Source organism: Pyrus communis, chromosome 6 (assembly GCF_963583255.1).
Source record: "Pyrus communis chromosome 6, drPyrComm1.1, whole genome shotgun sequence".
Lineage (NCBI taxonomy): Eukaryota > Viridiplantae > Streptophyta > Magnoliopsida > Rosales > Rosaceae > Pyrus > Pyrus communis.
In genome coordinates, this window is record NC_084808.1 from 16,539,087 (window position 1) to 16,554,910 (window position 15,824).

General features: G+C 39.8%; 2 protein-coding genes and 1 pseudogene across 4 annotated transcripts; 2 read left to right on the forward strand and 1 right to left on the reverse strand.

Annotated features, from left to right (window-relative positions):
- Window positions 1-1,735: 1,735 nt before the first annotated feature.
- LOC137736133 (photosynthetic NDH subunit of subcomplex B 5, chloroplastic-like) lies at window positions 1,736-3,439 on the reverse strand (annotated as a pseudogene).
- A 710-nt stretch (window positions 3,440-4,149) lies between these two features.
- LOC137737598 (acylamino-acid-releasing enzyme-like) lies at window positions 4,150-11,606 on the forward strand. Of its 3 annotated transcripts, none has more exons than XM_068477130.1 (18): window positions 4,150-4,368; window positions 5,330-5,505; window positions 5,680-5,989; window positions 6,109-6,330; window positions 6,432-6,650; window positions 6,777-6,851; window positions 7,254-7,392; window positions 8,101-8,252; window positions 8,338-8,417; window positions 8,506-8,627; window positions 8,715-8,793; window positions 8,873-9,050; window positions 9,192-9,252; window positions 9,544-9,666; window positions 9,974-10,171; window positions 10,729-10,797; window positions 11,086-11,162; window positions 11,280-11,606. In XM_068477130.1, the coding sequence occupies exons 1-18, from the start codon at window positions 4,202-4,204 to the stop codon at window positions 11,341-11,343; spliced, it is 2,511 nt and encodes an 836-aa protein (XP_068333231.1). In that variant the 5' UTR covers window positions 4,150-4,201; the 3' UTR covers window positions 11,344-11,606. The 3 variants fall into 3 exon arrangements, 2 of the variants coding, with proteins under 2 accessions (XP_068333231.1, XP_068333232.1); XM_068477131.1 differs by having other exon boundaries at window positions 6,783-6,851; XR_011068833.1 differs by lacking the exons at window positions 10,729-10,797; window positions 11,086-11,162; window positions 11,280-11,606 and having other exon boundaries at window positions 9,530-9,666; window positions 9,974-10,110.
- A 984-nt stretch (window positions 11,607-12,590) lies between these two features.
- Window positions 12,591-15,824, forward strand: LOC137737945 (pentatricopeptide repeat-containing protein At3g23020). The gene has a single exon (XM_068477533.1). It carries the CDS (start codon window positions 12,750-12,752, stop codon window positions 15,354-15,356), a length of 2,607 nt encoding a protein of 868 aa, XP_068333634.1. The 5' UTR covers window positions 12,591-12,749; the 3' UTR covers window positions 15,357-15,824.

The following is a 15,824-nucleotide window of genomic DNA, read 5'->3' on the forward strand; positions in this document are numbered from 1 at the left end:
AAAAGTGGGGTGTAAGTAACCCTGAATTGATCGTGAGACTTGTGGTCAGAATCTGGACCGCTGAAGGTGGCCTTGGAATGGATTGAGCCACGAGCCAGGTCGTCGGAGAGGGTCACAGGGCACGTTGGACCGGCGCCTGCTTGTTTTGGGCCTGCATGGTCGTGAGCCATTCTGACCATTGGGTTGCCACATCATGGCCTGCTGGCTGAGTGGCTTGGGCCTAGGCCCATTGAGATGTCTGGTTGGCAGCAGCTACCTCATTCTGGGCTTGGGTTTGGGCCTGCTATTGAACAAGGCCTGCTACTGCAGTGGGCTGGGCCTTTTGCCCAGGGCTTGCTGTGGCAGTTGCCAAGTTTTAGGCCTCCTGCCCATAGGGTTGGAAGTGGACCTGGGCCTTCTGCTTAAGGTTTGGTAGGGTGCGGCACTGCAAAGGTGGAAATGGTGTCGTGGCTTGGTGGGTCACGGTGATGGTGGTAGCGGTGCGGCTTCGAAGTGGTGGGGCTCCTCCTGCCGTCGCGTTGAGCCTTGAAGACCTCCGATGTGGGGCAATGTCCTCGTCTCCACTTTCTGGTCCAAATCCTTGAACGTACGGGGTTCCGTTCGTCATAGTTTTTGAATTTCCTACCATTGTATCCTTTCTCCAAGGATTGATCAAGAAACTTTTATAAGAAAAATTAATTGATACAAAGTGTGAGAAATTCAATGTAACAGAAAATTCAGGAAATAAATGCAAGAGGTTTCTTTGAGTGTTTTGAATCAGCTCTCAATGAAAGCACCAATTTGTTGATGCAAATTTCCACCGTCTTCAGTCTTGACGAAAATACACCTGGAAAACAATCAACACATTTGATCAGAGACCTAAGCCTTACCTGCCCGCGAGCTGGGGGAGGGGTTTAGGTCAATGGATCTCTGATGCCTAAGTTAGTTTCTCTGAGAGAGTAAAGTGTTTAGGGCTTTTTAGGGTTGCAAAAGCTCTGAAAATTTGGTAGAATATGAGGTATTTATAGGGGTAGGGTCGGCCATATAGTGTTTAATGGAGATATATTCTCTAAATATTTCCAAGATATTTAATAGGAGATAATATCTTGAGATAATGGGGTAATTATCCCTAATTGATTTAAATTAGGATTACTTACTTGATTGGAGTCAATCTTCAATTAGGAATGCATTAAAGATAGAATTTGGGTAATTAATTCTTATCTTTAATTCCTTACCAATGGCAGGTGAGCTGTGGGCAGTTGTGTTTAGCTGCTGAGATCTCCATGGGTGTGAGTTGCGCGTGGGAGCATCTGAGAAGCCTGCCCATTTATTAAGGGCAATCTTGTCTTTTTTTAATAAAGGTCCACGTGTCGCCTCTAGAATATTTGGGATTATTTTAGGCTCCACAGACATCATTTAGTTTACAAAATTTAGCTTCCCTCGTATTACCTTTTTTTCTTCTATAAATTGCCCTTTAAATGCCTCTCACTAATAATTGTTAGAGAGACTAGGTTAATTGAACACCATGATGAGCTACGTTATTTCTTTAATACACCATCCAATAATATATGACAAAATTATATATGTGTTCTCATTCCCTTCTAAATTTCAATTCGTAAGCCTAATATATAAACAAGAAAGTCAAAAAGCCGATGCAGAAAGAAAGGAAGCAACAGAAAGAGGACTGTATTGATAGCTGGTTGAAAACTTGAGAAATCCCATATTAATTATGGTGGAATTTACTGCACATGAATTTTTATCTCTTCATAATATGTTCCTTCTTCACAGTCACAGTGAAATCCCACAGATCTCCATATATTTCTCATTGAAATCCCATATATCCATGGTGTTGTAGTCCGCTATTAGCTTGTCACGAGCTCCCCTCTCCATGTTGTATATCTGGGGTTCAAAGTTGTGGGGTTTGTCCGGCTTATCCATCTCAATGATGCAAAACACAATTGTAAACAGACCGGCGCCAATGTACAAGTACTCCCCCTGAAAAACAATGCATTTGGGATATGATTTCCTATGCGACGATGAACAAAACCATCATGTTAATGAATGCAAAACAATCGGCATTACCGGAGCGTTGAAATACATTCCAGCAGCAATTGCAGGGAGAAAAAAAAAAACCATGATATAAGACCTGCCGAAACAACCAAAACAGATAATGTTCGTTTGCTGTAATGTAGGTTAGTGAATGATCAAAGTTGTTTCGTAGGCATTCGTATGTACCCTGAAAACCTGTAGGGGTTCCAACTGCTTCAATGTCTTCTGCTATTGATCCCCAAAAGCTTCCTGGATAAGAGTTTGTAGAAGCAAGTCACGGTTCTAGAACGAATAATTTAATAACATAACATGTTAGATTACCTGCCACTAAGTGTGCTAACTAATAGAAACAGGGTACCTTTCTTCTATTCGCCTTCGTTGTAAGTGTGGTGCTCATCATACTCCCCGACCTTAAAATCATCCTGCATAATTAACCATACTTAATTAATCACTAATCATGATAAATTCATATAATCACATGAACTTGTACAGTCAGTGAGCGTTTATAGTTTATACCATGCTGATATTGTTAGTCTCCCAACGGTCATGGTGGTCTTCGCGGAGATGGGGCTCAATCTCCGCGAACCCGGCTGCATTCAACCTAGTACTCAACCTTCTCTTCCCCAAGTTTCTGTACAATTAAGAGGTCCTACGTGTCTAAGTACTCCGAGAAACCATCGCCCTAGATTCCTACAGCTTTGAGCTCAGTTTGGGAACTGCGTAAGGAGACAGCCGCGAGTAAAGAGCACATAGCCATTTCTGGTTTGGATTATCTTCGATTTTGTGGCCGTTGTGCAACGCTCAAATACACGCTTTTCTCTCAATGGTAAAGCATGTCATAAGTCACTGCCTTAATATAAACTAATGGAGTTAGGTATTTATTTTTTAGTTTAACCACGAAAATGATTTTTATACGCTAATTTTCATCTTATGGCTCATGCTCACCATTTTAATTCTGGCTCTTGATCATTCTTTATTTGTTCGATTAAATGACGAAAAAATTGAAAAGTGTAAACGTTGAAAAAATGTGCACATAACTTTTTTATGCCTATTTATTTCTATCATTCTACACCAGATTCAATTAAAATATGAAAAAGGGAAGTCAAACTTCAATGCGGAAAAGAGAAGCATAGCTAGCTTGGCTAAATTCTGTCCGCTAAACATTTCTAGTTAGCTTCTTTGGTGAGCAGAACATGACATAATTAGTCATTGTTATTGGATTTTACTTTACATGGTCACTTAGGACGGAGTCCTTAAGAGCAGTTCCACCGGGGAACTGATAAGCCAGCACCCAGCCAAAAAACCAGCCCGGCACCCAGGCTATCCACTCCAGCCTAGCATTTTGACCGGCACCCAACCCAAGCCAGGCAAGAGACCGGCCTAAAATCGACAGACCCACATGCCGGGCCATCTGACGTCAGCCGGGCCATCAACCTCCCGCACGATCAACACGTCGCAGAGCTCCTCGAGGCTAAGGTTGAAGAAGGCCAATTTGCCGGCGGAGCAAAGGGCGATGGGGATGGGGGTTTGGGGGCCTGGGTTGTTGGGTGTGGATTGAGGTCTCGCATGACGGCCATAGCGGGGGCCGTCCTGCAGCAGTGGAGAGTGCCGGGTCTCTTCTGATGGCGGGCATTCGGGGCTCCTGACGAAGAGGGCTGCGGGTCTGGTTGGTGGACATGGTGATGGTGGGGTTGTTGGAGGTGGTGGAGATTAGGCTGGCTGTGGGAGGGAGAGATTTTGAAAGAGAAATCATCAGAGTCAGGGACTTGAACAGTGGGGGTGGGGGTGGGTTGGAGGAGTTGGTGTTGGGGTCCTGTTTGGGAGCCGAGAAAAGGCTCCCTTTCCATCGGGAAAAATAAGGGAATAGATTCTCTCTCTCGGTTTGGACCTTGGACCTTGGACTTTGGAGCGGTGGAGGAGTTTCATATCCCTTCATTTTGTTAAATTATTATTTTATAATAAAAATTAATAATATTTTAATAAAATTGACTAGGCTATTTGGTTTTAGGGGCGGAGATGCTTTAGTCTATTACTGTACACTTGAGTTTATTACTGTTTATTTGAGTGAATAAATGAGCGGGGTGCTGGCACAAAGTCTTTAGGGGTGGAGTTGCTTTAAACATAGCCGCAGAGACTAGAGAATCATACAAAAATGGTGTACTATTGAAATAAAATGAGCAGTGCATTATTAAGCAGAACCACCTCGGCTTGGTGCGTCACCTTGCTTCGTCCGATTCCAAGATTCCCTCCTCCTCCACTTCCGATTTTATCTCACATTCCCACTCTTCTTCTCACTCCGAGAAGCAGCAGTTGCAGACCCTTTCGCTATTTTCTCACTACGTAAGCTCTCTCTCTCTCTCTCTCTCTCTCTCTTCCCCACCCCCCAAAAAAAAAAAAAATCTATGCACTGTTGACTTTTGGTCGTCGAATCCTAGTGTTTGTGCTAAACTGCTTGATGGGTATGTGTTATTTCTTCCTTTCTTACTTTCTTCATCTCACTTTGCTCGGTGCTTTGATTCATTTGTTTTTGGTGGCATAGAGTGGAACGTTTTGAATTGAATTACATGTTTGTTTGAATTCTTGAACTAGCATGCGATTGTGAATGTTAATCGGGAGTTACCAATCAAAATTATCTTAGTATATTGTCACTGGATTGATGGAATGGGCATATAAAAAAACTAGAAAAGGATCATTGGTTTTGGACATATAAAAAGATTCCGACTTTAATCCACATTGCCCGAATTCGCGAGTACCCTTTTTACTAGATGGGATCCCAGTGATGGGTATGAAATTTGGTCTCGGAAGTGTAAATTGAATTTGAGTAATTTCCGTGACCGCAAAGAGGCCTTAAGATTTTCTTGTTGCCGAAACTCTTACAAGTGCTATGTGGTAGTATCGAATATGTGAGTTAACTATTTGCCAATTCCAAGTTATGTAGAACTATAATCTGAGGTGGCAGATTAACTTGAAGAAATTTCACATAGCTGTTATTGACGTTCATCACAATAATCAAAAGTAGCATCTTTTTCATGTAAAGTAGAATTTGAGGTGGCGGATTGCTTGTTTCTGTTACCATACATCAGCTGTATTCGGTTGACGAAAGAATGACATGCTAATACTCATTTGTTTCATTAAAAGAACAAGAAAATATAGTTTCTTTTTTCTCTTTCGTTCTAGGAGATTATGCTTTTTTTTTATATGACCAATGCTTCTGACCCTATGAGTTATGAGCTACTACATACTTTCATTGCTCCTTTGTGATCATATATTGACAATATCTTCTGTGCAATGTACTCCGTAGTAAAACATTGTCTACACTTTTAGCCATGGGCAGTTCTAAAGATGGTCCATTGAAGGAGATGCCTCTGGGGTTAGATGCAACAACTGAGGAAGAATATGCATCACAGTCTAGGTTACTTCAAGACTTCACCAGTATTTCCAGCATTGACAAGGCATGGACTTTTAAATCTGACAGCGGTATGATTTCTCATTCTTCTAACATGCACGTCCTTATCCTTAGATTACGTACAACAGATTCATATGTATGTACATTACATGCGTAAGGAAATATATAAGCATATATACCTCCTCTCTAATTGAAAGCCAAAGACTTTTTCCTAATGAGGATGTGCACATTAAACTTTGTTTCAGGAATTGAGTCTCAGGCAATGTTTTCAATTAGTCAACCGAATCTTTTGGCAAACAAGAGGAAGAAATTCATTCTATCCTCTCATATTTCAAGAGAAAGTAACAATTCTATAAACTTCCAATGGTCCCCATTCCCTGTTGAGATGATGGGAGTCTCTGTATTTGTTCCATCCCCGTCCGGTGCAAAGCTTCTTGTAGTTCGGAATCCCGAGAATGAATCTCCCTGTCAATTTGAAATTTGGGGTCAAGGTCAAGTGGAGAAAGAATTCCACATCCCCCAATCTGTTCATGGTTCAGTATATGCTGATGAATGGTATATATCGTGAATGCATTCTTTCCATGCATGATATTTGATGTTAGCCTTGTGTACTAGATGCTTTTTCCTTATGTCTTTGGTGATAGTGATAGAACTTCAAACTTTCAATGATACAGGTTTCAAGGAATTTCTTGGAATGCTGATGAAACTCTCATTGCTTATGTTGCTGAGGAACCAGCTCCCTCCAAGCCCACATTTACAGGTCAGGGCTACAAGAATGTTAGTTCCACTGATAAGGACTTTGGTAACTGGAAAGGTCATGGGGATTGGAAGGAAGAATGGGGGGAAACGTATGCTGGAAAAAGGCAGCCTGCACTTTTTGTCATCAATATTAACAGGTCTTGTACAATTGGTTTAGTTTCTATTAGTACCAGGATTAGAAGTAAGGAGATTTCTCGTTTAAATTCCCAGCTAACTTTAATTATCCTATGTTGTACAGTGGAGAGGCCCAAGCTGTCAAAGGAATTGAAAAGTCTTTGAGTGTTGGTCAAGTTGTATGGGCGCCACCAGTTAAAGGCTCACAACAATCTTTGGTTTTTGTTGGGTGGTCTGAAGGTATCAGAAAGCTGGGTATCAAGTACTGCATTAATAGGCCCTGTGCATTGTATGCAGTCAGGGCACCAAATTGTGAATCAGAAACCGATGGATCTGAACTCAAGTGAGTTGCTTTGTGTAATACTTTTTGTTGCCTTTTGTTTTTTTGATCTTTTGCTTGTTAATTGCTTTGGAGGTTCTCTGTGCTTCTACATTTGATATTAAGTATTGATCTCCTTAACTGTTCTGGAGCTAGTTCAACTGAAGATTTTCCTGCTGTAAAGCTGACTCAAAGCATAAGTAGTGCTTTGTATCCACGGTTCAGGTAATTTTTTCTCCCATCTGACACTTAGGTCTTTGTTTGTGTGCACTTCAGTCTATGATATATTTTATGTGCAGTGCTTGTATAGATTTTTGATAACTCCTTCTAAATATCTGTCTACTGGAGAATTACTTGTATGCTTTCGAGAACTACACAAGCGAAAATTAAAGTTTTTGGAGTGTTCGAGAACTACTGGAGAATTATTTGTTGCCTCTCTTTCAATTTCACAACGGAAATTGATATCTAAAGTAAATACTAATTGGAGTTTGATGAACATTAGAATCGGAATTGTACTATTCTACTATTGTTTCAAACATTATCCAATAGATGGCTGATTGATTCAAATATCATGTGCGATTACTGATTCTGATTGTATTTGAAACATGATCAATGTAATTTTTGCAGCCCAGATGGAAAATTCCTTCTGTTTATATCAGCAAGAAGTTCTGTGGATTCTGGGTCACATTATGCAACAGATTCTCTTCACAGAATAGACTGGGCAGTCGATGGAGTGCTATCCTCATCTGCAAAAATTGTTGATGTGGTGAGCTCATGAGCTTTTATTTTTCTGTTGGGTAATCAACATTTTATTTTCTGATTGATAATTTGAAACGACTCAGTTGTGTGCAATTCTTTATTCGAGTCCTGGGGGTATGTAAATTAGGAACGAAGGTTCATTTGTTAGGATGTGGATATAAGTAAGCATTAAGCGTTTTCCTTGTAAAGGTGCAAACTCGTACAAATTCGCATTCCTGAACTTTTAGGATTGAAAATCGTGGTTCACTTACTTGTTTTGGTTGGCCAACAATGTGCTGTTTACTATTTGCTAGTTACTATACCAGTGGTATGTACTGCTGTAAATTTGGAATTTGATGTTGTTATCATACACACTGAGGGTGAACATTCAATATATATAAATTTCCCTTTACCTGTTTTCTTCTTCTCTCTCTCCCCACAATATTTATTTATTTATTTTTTTTTTTGTGCATGGTAATTTTGTGTATGGGTAGCTTCACATTGATGCTTTATTGGTTAATTTGTATATGATCCTAAAAAATGTGCTTTTCTTGAAAAAGGGGAGGGGACCACAATTGAACTCTAGCTTAATTATCTTCAACAAAAGGTTTTCATTTCATGGAGGTGACATCACAGAACATAACAATAGAAGTTTAGAACATTTTGTATGATATTGTCTCTCTTAATCCCTCTCCATGCTTATATAAGTATAACTAAATACACTTCTTTTTTGAAGATTCCTGTTGTAATGTGTCCTGAGGATGGTTGCTTCCCTGGGCTTTACAAGTCAAGTATCCTTAGTAATCCATGGCTTTCTGATGGATGCATGATGATCATATCTTCCATCTGGGGCAGCTGTGAAGTGATACTTTCTGTGAATGTTTTGAGGTAATTATAGTGGCCAATCATGTGCACAGCGTGTTTACATTTTAACTGTTTATAACTGACCTCTGGTATTTACATGGTAGTACAGTGGGGAAGTATCACGTGTCAGCCCTGCTGATTCAAATTCATGGAATGTTCTTACACTGGATGGGGACAATATCATTGCTGGTAACATAAACTGCCATTTTTACTGATAAATACTTGGAAACATCTACTGATCAATACTGAAATTTCACTTCATCCTTGATTTCTGAAGTGTCTAGCAGTCCAGTAGACGTGCCTCATATCAAGTATGGTTACCTTGTTGATAAAGAAAGTAAAAGTACCGCATGGAGTTGGTTAAATGTATCAAGCCCCTCAAGTGAATGCTCTGAGAAGGTCCATCCATCTGCTTTTCTATATTTCCACATATCATGATTATCTTCAAGCTTACATCTGTTTTACTCATGTTTCAACTTGAGATAGGTTAAATCTTTGCTCTCCTCTCTTCAATTCAGTATACTGAAGGTTCCTGTCAGGCATGTTTCTGGTAGCGTAACAAAAGGTATGATGAACCAATTTTCTATCTGGTGTGTCAAAAAATAATTGATTTTAACATCCTGTATATGCTTAAACCCTTTCAGGTGCCGCCAAACCATTTGAAGCTATATTTGTGTCTTCCAAAACTAAAAGAAATGATTCATTGGACCCATTAATTGTAATCCTCCATGGAGGCCCGCACGATGTGTCAGTGTCAAGCTTTTCAAAGTCCTTTGCTTTTCTCTCTTCAATTGGGTTCAACCTGTTACTTGTAAATTATAGGTATGATTGTGATTTTTCATACCACGGTCAAAGCTTTGAATTGTGCAGCTAAATGTATTTGATGTTCAACCAAATTGTGGTTCAATTTTGTTGTTTAGATGTTATATTATGCAATTGTTCTGACATGTTAGTTTATCTCAGAGGTTCACTGGGGTTTGGGGAAGAAGCACTTCAGTCCCTTCCAGGGAAAGTTGGGTCCCAGGTGCTTACCTATACATATTTACCTTCTATTTGTTTTATAGCAATCTTAATTTTGTTATCCGATTGGAATTGTTCCTTAGGGGAGCCTACTTTATACCACCTGTTTGTTTAGGTAAAGTCCTACATTTTGGTATCATACACACAGATATAAGCACTTCTGGTGTAAATATATCTGTATATGCTCATGTATGCTAAGAATTTTATGTTGTTAATATACCTGTGTAACTAGTATTTACTTTATGTATCTGCTTTTGTACTTAAAGACCCCAATCTCTCAGTTTATTCGCTACAGGACGTGGATGATGTACTGGTGGCTATAGATCATGTCATTGACATGGGACTTGCCAGTCCTTCAAAAATTGCAGTTGTTGGTGGTTCTCACGGCGGCTTTCTAACAACTCACTTGATTGGCCAGGTTTGGTAGTTCTATAGAAAGCATGACTGTTATTTTTTAGTTCTTTGAGGCGCATATGGAGATTGAATCCCACATTGATGGGAGGAGGGACCTTGCATGGGCATATAAATAAGTTGGGTTACTCCCCGTGTTGCCAATTATTTTTATGGTGGAACCTCAACTTTCTTCACTTAAAGCTTTATTCTTTTTGTGTGGGGTACTAAATAGATTTTTATTTTCCTATTGAAGCATCTATTACTTATGCACGCTTGGTAGACGAGTTCTTTTTAAGTTATTCTTGACAGTTGAACAATATTTAATGCCGCAGGCACCAGATAAGTTTGCTGTGGCAGCAGCAATGAACCCTGTCTGTAACCTCGCATTAATGGTCGGTACAACAGACATCCCTGATTGGTGCTATGTGGTGGCCTATGGAAGTGAGGGCAAAAATTACTACACAGAAGCACCGTCAGCTGAGCATCTGACTCTCATGCACAGCAAATCTCCTATTTCACATGTTTCAAAGGTGGGTGCTTGGTTACAGCTTCTTTTCTGTTACCATATTATTAGCTTACCCTGAAGTTTGAAGATTCTTATACAAATATTTTCAAGGACGGAAAGTTTACTTACAGATTTAAAAGCAACAAAGTCAACACAGTCGTTCTCCCAACATTGATTAACTACATGCACATTCACCTTTAAGCAACTAAATAGATATCATAGCTGCAGCCACAACCATACTTACTTCTACCTGCAGTGACACTGGTAAAGGCGACTAGGCGAGTAGCATGATGTTTTATATTTGCACAGGCAAGCTGTGTATTCTCAGTGCAGGATATCAAGCAAAATATAAATGGAACTAAAGAGAAACAGAAAAGAGTGAAAAATGGGTAATTCTTTATAAGCTTAATAGTCTTGGAAGGGGTCATGATGAATGTGAAGGTTTAATTCTTGAGAGTGGCTAATTCAAGGGAATCAATTCCGAGGGTTTGGATTGTATCCAGATCTTCCCTCCTAGGATCACTGTGGTTGGTCCAACGCTGCGATTGCTATTTCTAACTTTTTGAAGGATCTTATCTGCAGGTTAAAACACCCACCCTTTTTCTTTTGGGTGCTCAGGATCTTCGTGTTCCAGTTTCTACTGGATTTCAAGTAAGTACATGTTCTCCTAATGAACTACGCCTTTTCTTAATAGTTTGACAACAAAAACAAGTGCTTGGATAATTGTTCTTCTTGGCTGCATTGCAGTAGAAAATGATCTAATGAAGCACAAACACAAAAAACAATTGGAATCTATAAACTTAATTCTGTTAGATTTCATCTTTGAAATTGATTTCCTTCCTCTCAACTTCTCAAGGGGGTGTGATGATTTTGACTCAGACACTTACATGATTGGAATGATGTGAGTTGAAAACTGATTCGGGTATTTATTATTCGTAGTATGCTAGGGCGCTGAAGGAAAAAGGAGTTCCTGTCAAAATCATTGTGTTTCCTCATGATGTTCATGCAATTAAGAGGTAAACTTATGCTCCAAATGAGCTAGTGCATTGTAGCACTGTAGTCACCAGTCACTACAGCCAAGGTCATAAAGTTTCATGCTTGGATTTCCATCTGATACGAATTTGTGTTTGCAGACCACAATCCGACTTTGAGAGCTTTCTTAACATTGGTGTCTGGTTCAAGAAGCATTTATCATAAATGAACAGCCATTTCTTAAGATGGTTGATTTATGGGCAGTGCAAATCAATCTGCAATGTTGTTTATTAGAGTTATAGTCGAGTAGGTTGAATCCACCTTGAATGTGTAAGGTCGTCTGCGCATGCCTTTGCTCAGCATGTATAATCTTCAATCTGAATGAAAAACTACCTACTTGAAAACTTATGATTATTGATTTCAATAATAGAACTTCAACTCAATTGTTATATAATATTGTTTTGGCTTACATGTCATGTTTGGCACTTGTGTTTTTAATTTGTCTAATTTAGCCCTTGTATTTGTATCTGTTAGTCAATATAGACAATTTGTCAAACAAATGTTGAGTGAGTTATGAGCATTGCATATGAGCGATATAAATGTCTTTTTTCTCGTAGAAACATAGCTAAGTCTATGGGGCTATCTCGAGAATATAAGAAGTGGTCTTCCTTTGGAATGTTTTGACAAATCTAGAGGGGTGTGGTGGGTTTTTTGGGCATAATCCTGGTGCTGTTGGCGTTTCAGGGCGGTGTGAACTGCGAAGCCAAGAACATGCGCGTTAAGAATTTTCATATCTAAAAATGAAATGGTGGTTAACAGGTGCAGCTGGTTTGTAGATAAACAGGCAGGGTAAAGAGCTCCTGCCCTTTGCCTACTACTTTATGAAAAAAAATCACTTTTTATTAGGACCCATCTAAACAGAAGAAAATTAACACTCTTTCATCCTCTCTTTTGTACTTTTCAATTCTTTTTACTACCCTGAACAAAAATTTATCTACGCTTTACAAAAAGTTAAAAAAGAAATTTTAAATTTAATAAGACGGAAGTGCTGCAAGAATTCTCGACGTTTATAAGATTTTTTCTAAAATTTTAAATAATTTAGCTTTCTCCAATATCTTACTCAAACCCATTATGTTAGCATTTCACAGTTCACATCACTTGAATCCTAACGTTGTCAAATTAATTTTATCTAATGTTGTCGAACTAAATATTTATTTGAATTCAGGTTAGGATCACAACTTTTTTCCAACCTCACAATGTTGGAAAGTCATCAACACTTAAGGTTGAATACTCATTAATTAAGCATGCAATGAACATAAATTGAATGACTACAAAAATCTAAGCCATGCTAATCATACCATATAATTCATACAAAACAAATGGTGTTCAAATTTTGATGGGTTGGGTGGACCCGTATAATACGATATTTCCCACCTCGGTATGTGGATGCTCCGAACTCCCATTTCCGAAAAGGATATTACGCGCTGCTGCCTAGTGTGCCTGTAACTTTCTCGTATTCGAGTCCATTGGATTCCACCGAGCACGTTCTGCACATTCTCTAAATTTCTATCCATGTCATTCTCCTGAAACTCGAGGAAAAGCTATAATATGATTCAGTTTCTGTGAAAGCAATGTTTCTGAAGCTGCAGTTGGACACCAGTTGCTTCCCAATTCTGGGTTCCATAAAAACGTCACCCAACGCAGGACGCTCTCCACTGGACAAACTCGAACTCATAAGCAACGATAGGAAACAGAGAGTGGTTCAGAGTCCCAATGGAGGAGGAGGGCTGAAGAAGAAGTTGGGTGAAGTTCATCGACCCACAAATGGCAGGCGTGGAAATGGCGTCGTTGTTCATGAGGTCGAGCTGAAAAAATCCAGTTTTGTGAAGAACCCAGGTGGGGAGAAGACGAAAAACGTAAAGGGTACTGGCCGTTTTGCGAAAAGTGGAGATATTGATGGTGGGTTGAGAGTGGGGGATGGGAATGGAGTGGTGAAGAAAGTGCACTCCAGGTGTTCGACCAAATGCGTCAGTTACGGAGGTTATATTCCTGCAATTTTGAAGGCTTTGGATGAAGTTGAGGATTTGGATGAGGCTCTGAGGCCGTGGGAAGATAGGCTTACTAACAAGGAAAGGAGTATAATTTTGAAGGAGCAGGTGTGTTGGGAAAGGGCTTGGGAGGTTTTTGAGTGGTTTAAGAGAAAGGATTGTTATGAGGTGAATGTGATTCACTATAATATAGTGCTTAGAATTCTTGGGAAGGCGAGGAAGTGGAGCCATGTCGAGAGACTTTGGGATGAGATGAAGGTTAACGGAATAGCACCGATAAATTCAACTTATGGAACTTTGATTGATGTTTACAGTAAAGGCGGGCTTAAAGAAGAAGCACTTGTTTGGCTGGACAAGATGAACGAACAAGGAATGAAACCGGATGAGGTTACCATGGGGATTGTCGTTCAATTGTATAAGAAAGCAAGAGAGTTTCGAAAAGCTGAGGATTTTTTCAAATATTGGTCGTTGAGCGTATCTTTGAGACAAGAACAAGAGGGCACCTCTACAACAAGTGCTTCTGGATTGCAGAGCTCTTTGCATTCTCACATTTCTTTGAGCTCGCATACATACAATACATTGATTGACACATATGGAAAGGATGGCCAACTTAAAGAAGCATCTAAAATATTTGCAATGATGCTTAGGGAAGGGATTGCTCCAACTACAGTTACTTTCAATACAATGATTCACATTTGTGGTAACCATGGCCGGCTGGAAGAAGTTGTTTCCCTTATGCAGAAGATGGAAGAGCTTCGATGTCCACCTGATACAAGAACATATAATATTCTAATTTCCCTCCACGCAAAGCATAACAATATAGACATGGCGACAAGCTACTTCACAAAGATGAAGGAGGCTCACCTTGAGCCAGACCCTGTCAGTTACCGCATCCTTTTGTATGCGTACTCAATAAGGCACATGGTCAGCAAAGCTGAAGTCCTCATATCAGAGATGGATGAAAAGGGTCATGAGATTGATGAGTTCACTCAGACTGCTCTGACAAGGATGTACATAGATGCCGGGATGCTTGAAAAGTCATGGTTTTGGTTCATGAGATTTCATCCTTCAGGGAAATTGAGTTCTGAGTGCTGTGCTGCCAACATTGATGCATATGGAGAGCGTGGCCATATTTTGGAAGCTGAGAAAGTCTTCATTTGCTGCCTAGAAGCAAAGAAATTGAGTGTCCTTGAGTTTAACGTGATGATTAAAGCTTATGGGGTGGGGAAACAGTACGGTAAAGCATGTCAGCTGTTTGATAGCATGAAGAGTCATGGCATAGTTCCGGACATATGTAGCTACAGCTCTCTGATACAAATTTTGGCTAGTGCTGATATGCCACATATAGCAAAACCCTATCTCAGGAAGATGCAGGAGGCAGGATTGGTAAGTGATTGCATCCCGTATTGTGCTGTAATATCAAGCTTTGCAAAATTAGGAGAACTGGAAATGGCAGAGGAACTATACAAAGAGATGGTCAGATTCAATGTTCAGCCGGATGTTATTATCTTTGGGGTGTTGATAAATGCTTTCGCTGATATCGGAAGTGTTAAAGAAGCTCTGAGTTATGCTGATGCAATGAATAAGGCAGGCTTGCCTGGGAATACGGTGATTTACAACTCCTTGATCAAGCTCTATACTAAAGTTGGCTTTTTGAACGAAGCAGAAGAAACATACAGACTTCTTCAATCATCAGAGGATGGTCATGCTATTTATGCTTCAAATTGTATGATTGACCTTTATAGCGAGCGATGTATGGTTGAGCCAGCAGAAGAACTCTTTGATAGCCTGAAGAGCAAGGGAGCTGCAAATGAGTTTACATATGCAATGATGTTGTGCATGTATAAGAAACTGGGGAGGTTTGAGGAAGCCATTCAGATCGCAAAGCAGATGAGAGAACTGCGACTTTTAACTGATTTGCTCAGTTATAATAATGTGCTTGGGCTGTATGCGATGTATGGAAGATTCAAAGAGGTAGTGGCAACTTTCAAGGAAATGATAAAAGCTTCCGTTCAACCTGATGATTGTACATTCAAATCACTTGGAATTGTTTTGCTGAAATCTGGGATTTCAAAACAGGCTGTCGGCAATCTGGAAGTATCAGTGAAGAAGGATGCTCAGAGTGGTTTGCAAGCGTGGATTTCAGCCCTCTCATCTGTCGTGAGATTAAATGAAAGTAATTATCTGTAGATACACTCTGCGAAGAGTGTTTTGAATACTCACCAGGCATTATAGTCCAATTCCTTGCTGATTAATGGAATTCAGTGAGGGAATTGAGCTGTGGAACTTCAGATGTAGAAGTTGAATTATTTATGCAAAGTTACAACCGATGTCCCACGCCACGGTACTGAGAAGGGAGATGATAATTTTGACAAGATGAAAATGTAGATCACATTTCGGTTCACGGGCGAGAGACGTGATCCTGTATAGAGCCGATTGCTCGGAACAAGAACTGTATAGCCAACTCTGCAGGAGTAAGTCCATGAACCAAATTGAAGATTATGTAACATCCTTGTATGACCAGCTGTGACTCTTGAATATATGTATGTAAAAGGTTGTAATGTGCTCTTCTAATCATCTGTGGGTGTCGTGAAAAGAAGAGCAACGAAATTGTCAGGTTTTGTGTAATTGCTTTTGTTTATTGAATATTTACTAAGC

Coding starts and splice junctions, on each gene's coding strand:
- LOC137737598 (XM_068477130.1), top strand. CDS start 4,202: ATGAGCAGTGCATTATTAAGCAGAACCACCTCGGCTTGGTGCGTCACC. Junction 4,369..5,329: donor TTTCGCTATTTTCTCACTAC/GTAAGCTCTCTC, acceptor TGTACTCCGTAG/TAAAACATTGTCTACACTTT. Junction 6,331..6,431: donor TTTGTCATCAATATTAACAG/GTCTTGTACAAT, acceptor TATGTTGTACAG/TGGAGAGGCCCAAGCTGTCA.
- LOC137737945 (XM_068477533.1), top strand. CDS start 12,750: ATGTTTCTGAAGCTGCAGTTGGACACCAGTTGCTTCCCAATTCTGGGT.